Source organism: Labrus mixtus, chromosome 12, assembly GCF_963584025.1.
Source record: "Labrus mixtus chromosome 12, fLabMix1.1, whole genome shotgun sequence".
NCBI lineage: Eukaryota > Metazoa > Chordata > Actinopteri > Labriformes > Labridae > Labrus > Labrus mixtus.
Window position 1 is genome coordinate 17,184,207 of NC_083623.1, and position 14,508 is coordinate 17,198,714.

Sequence of the window (14,508 nt, forward strand, 5' to 3'; positions counted from 1 at the left end):
ATTTAAACACGTCCCGTTGTTTTGTTCAAACACATAAAACTTTATATACACATATTACACAGCAACATATATCAAATCGACTTACGTGTATGTTGTTTACAGTATCATGTTATTATCGGTGTACGCCGGTTTCAATAAAAGTGCACCTTAAAGCAGCTGGAAGGTACAAAGCATTGTGGGTAGATGGTGCTAAGGGTAAAGTTGCATTGTAGCGCGTAACAAACTACCTTTAGAAACAAATTAAAGAGTAATAGTTAGTACATGTATTGAAACCCTTTAGACATTATGTATAGATATTTAACAGCCCACAACCCGCCTTCTTTCTACAGACTGTAAAGAAAAAGGTTGTTTCACGCAGCGCACAAATCCTACATTTCCCGACATGCACTGTGTTTTGTATGACTTTTGAACTCTTGATAAAAACAAGCCGATCAGCTGATGTAAAAGCAACAACATCAACAGGGGTCTGACACCAAATAGCTGAACTAGCTGAGTCTGTCACTAACATTATAGACCGGTGTGCAGACTGTGTACGTGTCCACGTTCAGACCGTGATGAGGCGTTTCAGTCCACGAGTCAGTCGTCGTCCGGACTGGTAGCCACTGCTAGGTCAGTCTTGTTTATGTCTTCACAAGTGACTCTCTTTTGTTGTTAATGACAGATAGCGTATTTATTACCGAGTTTAATCTTTTTTGTGTGTGAATTATGACGAGCATACAGGGCTGTTTGTGAATAAACTTGTGAGCTAAAGTTGCAACATAAATAAATAAATCAAGCCAAGAGATGCAGGGCAGATAATGTGTTGGCCTGCGAGTTGTTGTGCCAAAACATAGTTATTACAATTCTGGACAAGTGTGTTTAAAATTAGCTGCCTGGAGTTGCTGTACATACAGATACAGCAGACACTTTATCGCCAAAAAGAAATAGTCATTAATTGAACTTATTACATTTCTTCGAACTTTCTGACTTAATTGGAGTGGAGTGACCTTATTTGTGAATTTTTAACACATCCTTTGTGGTCAAAGAGTTTGTGTAGTCGGCGTGATATTTGTCAGTCTTAGTCCTAATCAGTTTTAGTAACCTGTCGTCCTGTTAAGTTTGAGATGAGTGGGCAAGGCCCTGCTGTAGACAAAGGAATGAACACAGTCCTGGGCTGTCAGGAGAGCTACGCCTGCGGGGGTTCAGACGAGGCTGCGTTCGAATGCGATGAATGCGGCAGCTTGCAGTGTGTCCGCTGTGAACTGGAGCTCCACCGTCAGGAGCGGATGAGGAACCACGACCGGGTTCGGATTGCACCGGGTCACGTTCCTTTCTGCGACTCGTGCAAAGGTGACAGCTCCGTCAACGGTGGACGCCTCAGGGCGGTGGTGCGCTGCCAGGGCTGCAAGATCAACCTGTGTTTGGACTGTCAGAAACGCACCCATAGTGGAGTCAACAAGAGGAAGCACCCTCTGACACCTTACCCTCCTGCTAAGGCTCCCCAGGACAACAGCGTGAGTGCCGGAGAGTCACAGATAGAGATGCTGAAGGCCGAGCTGGAGAGAGTGTGCAGCTTCCTGTTGGTGGACGACAGGGAGGAGATGCAGGTAAATCTTTCAGAGCACTTTTTTTTTTTTTCACCTCATTTATGTGCTGTCAACATGATGATGAGGCTGTTATTGTTTGGACTTTCAGGTGAAACATGAGGACGACTTTGTGAGCAGACTGGACTGCAGGCCAGACGAGCTTCTCAAAGTGGTTTCCATCTTTGGAAACACTGGGGAGGGCAAGTCCCACACTCTGAACTACACATTTTTCCTTGGAAGAGAGGTGTTCAAGACCTCGCCCACGCAAGAGTCCTGCACAGTGGGTGTGTGGGCAGCTATGGACCCTGTGCATCGAGTGGTAGTCATCGACACAGAGGGACTGCTTGGAGCTGGTATGGCACTAACAGTGGATTTTCTTTCTAACATGGCCTAAATGGGTAGTTTGAAACAGGCATTCACTGCGACTTTTTCCCTCCCATCAGGGGCCAATCAGGGTCAGCGAACACGGCTGCTTCTCAAAGTCTTAGCCATATCTGACGTGGTAATCTACCGAACCCATGCAGACCGTCTCCATGATGATCTCTTTAAGTTTCTTGGCGATGCATCGGATGCATACCTGAAACATTTCACCAAGGAGCTGAAGGCGACCACCACCCGCTGTGGTCTGGATGTCCCATTGTCCACTCTGGGCCCTGCAGTTATCATTTTCCATGAGACGGTCCACACCAAGCTGCTAGGATCAGGTACATAGAAGTCATCTCTTCTTCTTTAAAGTGTACTTATCCAGAGTTGAATGAGTAAGAGGTCTAATATGGTATTTTTTTCTTCTCTACTCTGTGTGTCTCTTATCCGCAGACAAACCGACTGAATCAGCAGAGCGTCTTCTCCAGGAGCGTTTCAGAAAGCTGGGACTTTTCCCAGAAGCATTCAGCTCCATCCAGTACCGTGGAACTCGGACCTACAACCCGCCCACTGACTTCAGCGGTTTGCTGCGCACCCTGGAGCAACAGCTTGATAACAACACCACCCGCTCTCCACGTTCTGCGAGCGTCATTTACAAGGCTCTGCAGGTAATAATGCTTATTACCGTGTTACCCGTCATAACTACAAATATATATTTATAGGTGTGAACAGAATTGTCTTTTTAACGCTGCTGTACAGGATTGCTGCTTACAAACTTTTGTTGTGTTCTTTTATACAATGACATTAAAGAGTATCTATCTTAATAGCTGTAATCAGAATTCAGTGTTAGTGTTGATAAGTCATTTGGTGACCAAAATTAGCCAGAACTACTGATAGTGAAGGTTTCTAACATCTTTGCACACCCTTTGTTATGGTGTATGTATGTGTATATACACAAAAAATGTCCAATCACCACACCCTTTCTTTTAGGCCCTGAGTGAGAGCTTCAGTGGGGAGATTCCTGATGAGCACATGGCCAGTAACTCCTTCTTTCCTGACGAGTACTTTACCTGTTCTAGTCTCTGCCTCAGCTGCGGGTATGTGTCTTTTTCTTTCCTTGCTGCAGGTCGTTACTGTAGAATTAGTAGGACTACAAAAAGCATTACAAATGTGTAACGTGATTAAAGTCTCAGATGTCAGAGCTGAGAAGTATCTCACAGACACTCACACGACTGCTTACTGTAGATGTGCTCTGTTACTCTCTCTGTTTGTGCCAATTAAATGAGTAACCCAGGCATAGTAATCCAAGAGTATTTTTACATGAACAATGATTGATATTCTTTAATTGTCTTAAAATATTAAATGTCTTAAACAGTTGCAAACACATTGTGGTATTTCAGTTCTGGTTGCAAGAGAAGCATGAATCACCTGAAGGAAGGACTCGAGCATGAAGCCAAGCATCGCTGCCGCTACTCCGCTCAGTATGACAACCGTATCTACACCTGCAAGGTGAGGAAAATCACAGAAATGCCACACGTGTTGACAAATGCCTGACCGGCAATGTTCTGAGTATCATCGTTGAACATTTCAGGCCTGCTACGAAGGAGGAAAGGAGGTTATAGTTGTTCCAAAGACGACAGCCTCATCTGACTCACCGTGGTTTGGCCTAGCCATTTACGCCTGGTCTGGGTGAGTCTAGCTGCCAGAAATGAAGATTTGGAATGCCTTTCCTGGTGGGAAAATAGCATAATTAAATAACAACAACCACATGAATCAACATTTAATATGGAAAAAAATAAATATCAAAGAGTTATGACCCAGCCTCTTGTAATATGAGCACTTCTTTCATTCATTTTTGAAGTCAGTTGTACCTACAGAAATTGCTTTAAAGCTCCAGTGAGGAGTTTTTAGCTGCTTATGAAAGAGTGAAAATAATAGTTTTATCTATACAAGCAAAAGGGACCGCCAGAAGGAAGGTTGACTATTTTTATCAAGTTATTTTTAATATCTGAAACAGCTTCTGGGGGGCAGGTGTGAGAGGAAGTGATGAGCTGCATGCTGCAAAAATAGCCTTTTTCTTTCAAAATGTCCCTTAAAAGATTCTCGATGAATGATACGTTTTACTCTTAAAGGAAAGCAGGGTGAGATTTTCTTGTCAAAAATAGTACCTGCCAATTTTTTTATTTTATTTAACGAGATTATTAACCAATTGAGATCAAGATTGCTTTCACATGTACAGGATAAAATCAGATAAGAGATAAGCGGTACGGCGTTGTCTACAGGAGGCAGTAAAATCAACCCAAACAAAAAGTTCCTTTAAAGAGCTGCAACAATTATATTATTGTTGGTAATAAATATCAGTAAATGTGATTTTTCTGGTGATGTGAGGTGTTCAAAGACCAAGACGCAATGCTTATGTGTACCCCTCTGTTTGTGTACAGATACGTAATCGAGTGCCCCAACTGCGCAGTGATCTACAGAAGCAGACAGTACTGGTATGGAAACCAGGACCCAGTGGAAACTGTGGTCCGAACAGAGATCCAGCACATCTGGCCTGGGGTAAGAACACAGTAGAAAGTCTAGATGAGATTCTGCCTAGACTATTGGATTTTTCTTAATAATAATGTGCATGTCTCGGAAAATAAATACAATGGTTATTTTCATTTTGTATCATAGTGACATGTTAACTTAAGCACATTCTATATGTTAGCTGGTATGGCTATGTTGTTGCCTATTACTAATGAAGCAAAGATACTTGTATGAAATTAATATAAATACTGTACAAAAACAATGCGACAGAAAATTGCTCTAACAACATGTAGGCATAGTATGATATTGGCGTACAAGAGTGTGAGCTAAAATGTTAACTTCTCTCTCTGCTTTGTCTTTAGTCTGATGGTTTTCTAAAAGACAACAACAATGCTGCTCAGAGGTTGCTGGATGGAGTCAAATACATTTCTCAGTCAGTGTCTGAACTCAGTGTCAAACCTGCCAAAGCAGTCACCTCCTGGCTTACCGACCAGATTGCGCCCACGTACTGGAAACCCAACTCTCTTATTATGGTACGTACGTAACAATATTGTGCTTCATTATTGGGAAGTGAGAACTTTTCATTAAAATCTGGTACTGCAATGAATATAACCAGCAGTGTTTTGTTGTTTTTGTGTCGCAGAAATGCCACAAATGTGCGGAGGAGTTCCAGCCTAATGACACCAAGCACCACTGCCGAGCCTGTGGAGAGGGGTTCTGTGATACATGCTCCTCAAAAACCCGACCCGTCCCTGAGAGGGGGTGGGGTCTCGCGCCTGTCCGAGTCTGCGATGCCTGTTTCCACAACCGAGGAATCCCAACTGGTAATAGAAATAACACTCTCCTTTTGCAACCCATCCACTACAGGCTATTTTCTACAAATCAACAAATCGTTCTTTTTGTCTGATTTGTATCATGTTTCTAGTTGTCTAGTTGTGATTGTTGATATTGTGCAAGTTGCCTGATGTCGTATGCATGTTTTCCCGCTGCAGAGCTGCTGGATGCTGCCTTGGAAGAAGAAGGAGGAACCCTGATAGCCAGGAAGGTCGGGGAGGCCGTTCAGAATACTTTAGGAGCTGTAGTGGGTGCTATTGACATACCTCTTGGTGAGCATGAGTTATGGTTTTACCATTATCAAGACATTACAATTAATGTTGACTTCTGACTGAAATGAGCATTCTACCCAGCTGATGTTTAACATGGAAATTGGTCTTATAGTGTAAAAAATGGGGGTGACATTATTTGGTGAGTAAACATTAGACTCAGGATGACTCTGTAGACTATTAAGTGAAACATGAGGCTTAAGTTGTTTAATGTGGCTAGGGTTGCAACTACCCTGAATTTTCCTGAAATTAACCTGAAAAAATGTTCATAATTTCAAGACAGAGGATGGTTCCAAAGTTAAGAAGCTACGACCTCAAAGGCACAGTCTCCTTTAGTTTTAAGGCTTGTATGGAGAACAAGCAGCAGAGCCTGATCAAGGCCTCAGAGTTCTACTGGTGTTATATGGCTGCTGCACCTCTATAACATGAGCAGGTGCATGTAACGCTCTATACACAATCACGATAGTGTTAAACCGGGTTCTGAGATTAATAGAAAGCCAGTGCAAAGACATAAGAATTGGTGTAACATGATGAGACATTTTATGATTTTGTCAGCAGCTTAGCAGTAGTATTTTGCACCACTTGTGGGTGGTTCAAGGATTTGTTGCTAAGACAGGTGAAAAGAGCTACAGCAATCAAGCCAAGATGAAACAAAGGCATCTCTAGCTCAGATCTGGACCCAACAGGCCTGAGTTTAGCTATACTTTTTAGATGGTAAACAGAGGAGTGAACCAAACCATCTTCATGCAAGAACTTCTCTCTCATATGTGTTCATCTGGAGAAAATTATCTGCAATCCAAGATTTTATACAGTTAATACAATCTAGCAAATGTGCAGCTGAATGTCATCTTCATACAAGTGATAGGAGACATCTTTAAAAGCTCTTATAACATGTCCCAGAGGAAGCAGATACAAAGCAAACAACATAGGGTCCAGGACAGACCTCTGAGAAACACCACAAGACAGGGTTTCTGCTGTTCAGACGTATTTACAAACAGAAACTCAAAATGTTCTGTCAGACAAATTACAAGTCACTCTGTGAGCCTCTGAATACACACTTTTCTGCGTTAAGGTCCAATAAGACCAGAATGCAGTATTCTCAAGCATCAACAGGTCATTAGTGACTCTAAGAGGAGCAGTTTCTTTTGAATGCAGATTGAAATTGATTAAAATGTGATGCTCATTCTAAACAGGTTAGAGCTTGTTTGCAGCCACAATTTACAAGACCTTAGAAATAAAAAGCAACTTGAATATAGACCTGTAGTTCTGGACAATCTCAAGTACTTTTTTATAAAAAAAAAAAAAAAATTGAACCAGAAAAATCTAGGTTTTTAATAAAAATACACAATTTATGGAATTTATTTTTCTAATGTAAATTCTCTTAATATGATGTCCTGCTTCATCCAGGGACTATTACACCAACCATTTTAATTACTTTGTTAGTATTTTTTAAAAGTCAGACCAAATCATTAGAGAAATTATCACTTTAGTAATCATGTCCCATCTCTTCTTCATTCAGGCCTGATGAAGGACGCGGCTCGCCCAGCCTACTGGGTCCCAGACCAGGACATCCACTCCTGCAGCGAGTGCCAGAGGGAGTTCTCCCCTCGCCTCTCAATCCATCACTGCCGTGCCTGTGGGCAGGGCGTGTGTGACGATTGCTCTCAGGAGCGCCGTGCCGTTCCCTCCCGGGGCTGGGACCACCCGGTGAGGGTCTGCAATGGCTGCAACCAGAAACCTGGGGAACTCTAGCAGGAGGAAGAGGGGGAAACAATCAAGGACACCGGCCTCTAAAACTGGAATGGACGCTTTTTTTTTTCTCGCCACTGGACCGCCTGTGGCAGTCCTTTGTTGCTATTTCACTTTATTTTGCCTATATTTTACACTGTGAACCATACCAGTCAGACCGAGACTTGAATATCAAGGCGCTATGTTGATAAAATACCGTTACAATGTTTTATAAAAGTCAGGCTAATTTCTATGTACCTATATGATCCTTTGAAATGTGTAGCCATTCACATGAAGCCCTGACCCCTTTGACAATCCCTCCTAGTGTAACTTACTCATACTAATAGCACCTATTTTCAGTCCCGTGTGGCTTGTGTAAATCATGAATTATCAGAAGTACTGACTGAGCATCTTAAACTGACTCCAGGTTTGCACTTTTACTCTCAGAGCTGTGGTTAGCATTCAGGGCTGGCTTTGACAGAAGACGATGGAAAACTTGAAACACCTTAATTAGTTCTGATGCTTGTTAGAATACGTGTTCGCTAGTTTCCCTTTGCTTGTCTTTGACTTCAGGAAGATTTAAAACAATCAGATGCCAATAATGGACTGTAGCACCAAGATGCATTCCAACTCAATTACTTAGTATTTACTTCTTGTATAATCCTTTCTGGGTGTTTGTATACTTGAATGGGAAGATAACAGGACACTCTTAACAATGCTGCCTGGATTGACTGTTTAAATTTTACATAGAATATAAATATAAGGGAAGAAAACATTTACTTTATTACGGATATTTTTAAATGGCCTCGTTTTGTTTTTAAAATGTCCAAACTACTATCAAGAGAAATCTGACTGCAGTGTAATGAAACATTAAAAGACTCTGCTTTGATAGAGTGGCTGGCTCACGGTAGCTAATGTGGTTTAAGAAAAGACTTCAATGTGTCTTTGAGGCTGGCCCCTCAAAACAGGAGCTTATCAGAAGACTATTCCATGACTCTGTCGACTCAGGCTGTGTAGCAATGTAAGCTATGTTTGATGTTGCCTTTACTGCAACAAGACTGTACTTGACAATTGTCTGATAAATATAACGTGATGTTACCGAGGTATTATGATATCCAGCTGTAGTGATGGGTAACCTGGGATTCTTTCAGTAACTGATCGTGTTTGGTTTTTGTCACAACAAATAAGCTGAAATATCAGTAAAGGAGCTCATCACCATATCAGAGTAAGATGTTCAATAATAATTACAAGGAACAATCAATACCTTTATGTTCTTGTATGCTCATACAGTATGTATTAAACTGCAGAAAATCACTCACGTGTTTGCTGATTTTCTTTTTAGAAACATTAAGATATAAAACAGCACGCACATCTGAATCGTTGAGTTCTGGGTGCTGGACAACAAATGCAAAGTCCACACACCAGAAGCTCCTCCAAATCACATTTAAGTTAATATATATCCACATCTATTTCATTAAAGTTAATTTGGAGCAGCTTCTGGTATGCAGACTCCGTCCTTTACAAACAATCCTACAAGAAAATATGAACTTATTTGAGTTGCAGAATTCTTTTTTTCAAATCCCCTCACAGACATCCTTTATAACATGAGAAAATTAAGAGCACTTTTTGTAAAGGTTACACAAAGCACTTACACAGAAACATTAGTCATTCTCTGCACCTAGGTATGTTTGTAGCATTTCTATTATTTGTTGGCACCAATAGTCAGTCAAAAGTTACATTGCCCTGAGACTTTAAATCCACTCCACTAACACAGTAAAATACCTAAAAGAGTAAGCAAATAATTGTAGTCATAAATTTGGCAGGAGAAACATTTTTTTTTTTAAGTGGTTTTTTTTAGTCTTTTCCTAAAAGCTCTCCTGCTCCTCTCCTTCTTCCTGATAGTCAGTGTTGTACGGGAAGTAGTACAGATCGTGTTTGACGGCCATGAGCAGACCGGGGAGCCCCCTGCAGCCGCCCAGCTTAGAAGAGAAGACGACGCTCGGGATCAGGTCGTTGGCGACCGGGTGTGGAGAAGGAATAGTCCTCAGAAGGTGTCCGTCTTTAAGGCTCCATAATCGTGTGTAGCAATCTTGACCAACTGAGGACAAAAACAGAGGAGTCAGAAATTGTTTTTAAAAAACAGTATCAGTTCTCAAAATCACTAAAATACCAGGGTGTTTCTTTTAATGTGCTCCAGTGTGACGGATTCATCTCAAAGCTTGTGACACTGGATCATCAACTAGTTATTGGGGTGCAGATGGCCTAGTGGTCAAACCCCATATATGAAGGCTATAGTCATACAAGGGGGCAGCCCAGGTTTGAGTCCGACCTGCATCTCTTTCCTACATGTCATTCCCCACTCTCTCCCCTGTCCTATCAAAAATAAAAGGCTAAAAATAACTTGGTATCACTTTGACAGAGACAGTTGTTTATAATAAAAAGCAAGTTTTGTCCTTTCCTACCTGCCAACAAAAGCCCTTCGGGCTCATTGACATGGATGGGAAGGTAGGCATGCTCATTGTAGTGTCCTTTGTACTCCTGCACTGGCTTTGTCACTCTGACATCCCACAGCTTAATCTGCACATAAAGAAAGAAAACAGAACAAAGTTAAAGTACAAGTATCCATGCTGGATATTATTTTATAAAGATCTTCTTCAGAACCCCAGTTAAAGCTAGTTACAAATCATTTCCATTTATTTAATAGTTGATAGAGTGAACATAACACAGCTTTGTTAACACTTTTTAAACAAGATATATTCATGTTAATTTGTATTGTTGTTATTGGCCATTGCGAGTAGATTTCAGTTCTAAATAAACAGCTTAGTTTGCTGTGTTATATACTAACACAAAAGCTGTTCCATGTTGTGAACAGCCTTCTTGCTGAGCAGTAACAAACCGGTTGTTGCTCCTAAATGCACCATCTGTAGGCCATCTCAGAACAAGCGCTGTGTAATTAACCACAATTTCATTGTTTCTGAGATTTGAACAAAACAAAACAATAGTCTGAATTTATCGCAATACATAAAAAAAATGATTTTTATGAAAACAAGCGTTCTCACTCAGCACACATGCATTTCACTCTTGGGGTAAAGTGTGTGGATGCTGATTAAGAGGGCGCAGGCTTAATTAAGAGGGGATTAAAACTTATTTTGGATTTTTGGTTGGATTGGAGGTTATTTTGAAAAACTGGAAGAACATCTGAGAGACAGAAAACTGTGAGTTAAAGCTAAAATTCAAACTATAATTGATGTCATCCATCATTGCTCTTCATATTTTTGTCACATTATTGAATGTTATTGCTCATTGCATACTCATGATGTATAACACACAGAAGCCTACTCGAAATCAAAACTCGTCAACACACCAGAAATGTGTAAACAAGTGTTTGTAAGAAGAGGCAAAGAATAACCCGCTGGTCTAATGCTCAGGCCTTTAACCTCACCTGGCCCAGCATGTCAGCAGCCAGCAGGTAGTTCTCATCCTGCAGGACGCGTACAGATGTGATGGCTGATTCTTGATGGAAACGGCTGGCCTTTGAGCTCTGATCCCTGCGGACACGCTGCCGCAGATCAATGCTGAAGATCTCTCCTGATCTGCAGCCATTGAACAGCACAGGAACCTAGAGGGGAAATGGTACACTACTTTCTTAGTCTCTCTTTTCTGTCTTGAAAAAAAATAGGAGAAAATGTACGCAACATCTTGTCGCAAGTGAACTCAATTAATGGTTGAATGTAATAGATGACTCACTCTGACGGCAAACTGCTGAGCTAACACGTCGCTGCCTGTGCTGTACGTCTGTGTTCGACCCGTCTCTGCATCTTTCAGTATCACCCTGCGAGACAAACCTGCACACGCACCGAGACAATTAATCATTCTGGAGTAATACATCTGTAAGGAGTAATCAGTATTTGAATGATGTGTCATCATATCACAACATAAATCAAAAATAATCAAATTGTTTTGTCTTTCTGCGCCAGTATACAAAAAAACAACAGACATGTCTATGAGCTGATTCCAACATAAGTAGCTGTAGATTTTTCTTCCGACAACTGGATGAGATTTAGCCAAGCCAAACAAACTCTGAACTGTACAGAATCCAAAGAGGGTGACTGTGTGATTATGATAATCATATATGAGCATTCATCTAAAACACAAAATGTTGTAGGCTGAGACCCACCAGTGCTGAAGGTCTTGTCAAACTGGGGATTGAGACACCAGGCACATGACCAGGCTGAGGATATCTTAAAGCTACACAGCATCCCGGGCTGGTCTGAAGAGAGAGGACAGATGTTAACATGAAGATGTTCACAAAAATGCCATCATAAAATGTGTCTTTTTAACTGTTTGCCTGCAGACATACGAGTACATAACATTCAGTATTTTAACTGTTAACGATTATTCAATAACAGAGCTTTATGCTTTAAGTAAACACAATCTACCTTTGTGAAGAATAAAATAAGAGTGTGAAAAGAGAGGAGATCCTACTTAATACAACCTGGGTTGGAGTTGCTGAAGAGGGAAGCAGGAAGTAAACTGACGCAGCCGGGAGTGTCTGCTGCTCCAACCAGACACAGTCTGAGAGTCAACTCAGTGAAGGAAAAGAAGGAGAAAAGGCAGAGTTCAGGTTGCACTTTTTTAGTTTCAAGACATGTGCGTTTACTAAGAAGGATAAAGCCAAAGAAGGATACAGGACGTGGGAGTCGGGATAGTTGACTGAAGCCCAGCAGATGGAATTCACCTGAAACACATTTAGTAGAGCTGTGAAACTCATTATCACCATGCAGATTTTTACAAACGAAAACCAAGTGTTGAAGGGGATTCAATGGGCTACTGACACATTTATCACAATTGACGAAAAATAAACCAAACTCACAAGGATTCCTTTAAATGCAGGTTTGTATGTTTGAACATGGGCACATTGTGCATAAAAAATATCTTAAATATTCAATTCCACCACTGCAGTCCCTGTGGAGCACACACCTTTCGGTTGGTGAAGTAGAGGTTGTCACACATTTCCACAGACAGAGATCCTCTGCTGCTGCTGAAGTTCATGATGCCGTACTTGCAGCCTCCATGCGACACATCGTTTACTGTGAACACTCGCTCACATGCCGAGTCGCCCTGAGATAAACCAGGAGGGTTACAAATTCAACGCATTTATAGAAGAATGTGTTACTTTAGTGCATCTATTAGAACTGCAATAGTAATAACAGTGATGTATTGCATGTGTATTCTCACCACTATCAGCCTGAAGTTGTCAGTGTTTGGGTTGCTGTTGTCTGTGCTCTGGATCTCCAGTTTGTGGCGTCTCATCGCACTCACCTTCACCTCATGGACTAGCCTAAGGACAAACAGTAACCATGGTAACAAAGAGAAGAACCATCGTCTTTTATACCTATGAAAACATTTTCAGTAAGGTTACTATAAATCTGTGTTGTTCTTCTTGTGAGTTAAATTAAAATAATTCAATAAGGCAGCAATGTTTTGGCTACAATATGACTTCTGTTCTATTCTTTTTCTCCTCCTTTTTCTCCTTCTTTTAAACCGCTGTCAAAACCGATCAGCATCGTTATTAGTGGCTAACAATGCTCCAAAGAAAACCTCGCTCCACATACAGAACATATTATCAGTAGAGTTAGACATTCTTTTGCTAGGGTTGCTTTCTATTATGCACCACAGCTGTGGTTGTTGTAATATTACAAAAGTATACAGGGAAGTCAGCTCTACGTCCATGAATGTGTGTACACACAGCTGTAGAACAGTTCAGTACCTGTGGTAGGAGTTCTCAGGTAACATGCCGAGGTGTCTTTTCTGTAGCAGCAGTGAAGTGTTAAGTCCTGTTCTCGGTGCTTTCTGTGAAAAAGTAAAACAAGTTCCTCCATTAAAGAGGCAATTTAACCTTTCTAGGCACAGTGAACAGGTTTGCATTGTAGCAACAGGGACAGGACTCAAGTCTCACGCACTCTCCCCTTAGCATCTGAAGGCCATTGCAGTAGTAAACAAGGCTGCATATCTTGCCTGGGCCTGACTTTTACTTGCACAACACCAGAGACTCACTTTTCTGGGCTTCTCATCTTCCGCAAGCATTTTGTTTCTCTGCTTCTCTCGTTCTTTCTCCTGCAGCTGCTCTCTTGTCAGCGGGTTACAGTTGTTGTGTCCAGGCAGCAAGCGAAAGTAACGATTTTTCTCTGGGTCAAAGTAGAAACCCGGCAGCTCTGGCAGCAGAACAGGCAACACAATTAGGCATGAACACACGGTACATCATCGGAGGACTTGATTCATGAGGGGAAATCTCTTCAAACACTGTTTACTTATCACTAGCAATAAAGAGTCAAGTGTCTTTTACTAACCTGGTGCAACGCTGCTGGTATTAGAAGAGGAAGATGAGGAAGATGAGGAAGATGATGATGGGGTTGAGGATGAGGGAATCTGGTCTTCATATCTTTGGGATGCTCTGTGAGAGCTTGCATCATAATGTCCAGACATGGGAACAGAAAAATCGCATCATGTTTACCAGAATTTGAATGTTACACAGTGTGTCGTCGCAGAACTGATCAGTAAAACATTCCAGATGTTTTACAGCAAGCTTTTATTTAACCCACCGAGGTTGGTCCTGTGTTGATCTCTGTCTGTTACTTCTGAACCAGCCTCGTTGACCAGCAGCTCGTCGCCTGTTCCACTTCTTCATCTCTGCTGCAGAGTTTAAACTCCTCACAACTCTTTGTAGTTCAATCACTTCTGTGATTAGGAGACTGTAAGGCTGGTAGAAGCAGCATATGAGCTTACTGAGTGACTTGTTGTCATTAGCATTATTTAGCTTACGCTCGCTATACGTCTGCTTGGCACCTTTATATTGATGGTTGACTTCAAAAATGAATTAAATATTAAAAAAGCTTAAAATGACCGATCAAAGCAACCCTTTCGTTGAATAAAAACGTTGTCTTCTTACCAAATTTAGGAGCTTTGACACCTCATAAGCTATCCATGCTAGCTACTGTACAATGAGTTCCTGCCATTTTGTCCCGCCTCTAACTGTCACTTATTGGCTAAAAGCTAACAATGCTTGATGACGTGTCCGTCATTCATTGGTTGTTTTTCTTTGTGAGTGTACCAGCCGCACATGAAAATAAATAATGTAGCAATTGATTTAATTATTGTGATGGATGGACTACAGAAATTGAAAATACGTAAGAAACTGTGTGTATTCCAATAAAATGTAG

The 14,508-nt window shown here is 41.3% G+C and overlaps 2 protein-coding genes across 3 annotated transcripts; one reads left to right on the forward strand and one right to left on the reverse strand.

Annotated features, from left to right (window-relative positions):
• Positions 1–400: 400 nt before the first annotated feature.
• zfyve1 (zinc finger, FYVE domain containing 1) lies at positions 401–8,602 on the forward strand. Of its 2 annotated transcripts, XM_061052385.1 has the most exons (13): positions 401–609; positions 1,098–1,586; positions 1,675–1,918; positions 2,009–2,269; positions 2,382–2,596; positions 2,919–3,025; positions 3,329–3,437; positions 3,520–3,617; positions 4,370–4,487; positions 4,820–4,990; positions 5,101–5,281; positions 5,450–5,563; positions 7,080–8,602. In XM_061052385.1, exons 2-13 carry the CDS (start codon positions 1,104–1,106, stop codon positions 7,310–7,312), a joined length of 2,334 nt encoding a protein of 777 aa, XP_060908368.1. In that variant the 5' UTR covers positions 401–609; positions 1,098–1,103; the 3' UTR covers positions 7,313–8,602. The 2 variants fall into 2 exon arrangements, with proteins under 2 accessions (XP_060908368.1, XP_060908365.1); XM_061052382.1 differs by lacking the exon at positions 401–609 and having other exon boundaries at positions 1,006–1,586.
• Positions 8,541–14,312, reverse strand: wdr21 (WD repeat domain 21). Its single transcript, XM_061052386.1, has 13 exons — positions 13,889–14,312; positions 13,639–13,770; positions 13,346–13,503; positions 13,059–13,141; positions 12,527–12,629; positions 12,269–12,409; positions 11,977–12,026; positions 11,784–11,863; positions 11,466–11,558; positions 11,036–11,133; positions 10,731–10,907; positions 9,751–9,865; positions 8,541–9,386 (listed from the first exon to the last, which is right to left on the reverse strand). The coding sequence occupies exons 1-13, from the start codon at positions 13,974–13,976 to the stop codon at positions 9,154–9,156; spliced, it is 1,551 nt and encodes a 516-aa protein (XP_060908369.1). The 5' UTR covers positions 13,977–14,312; the 3' UTR covers positions 8,541–9,153.
• Positions 14,313–14,508: the final 196 nt, after the last annotated feature.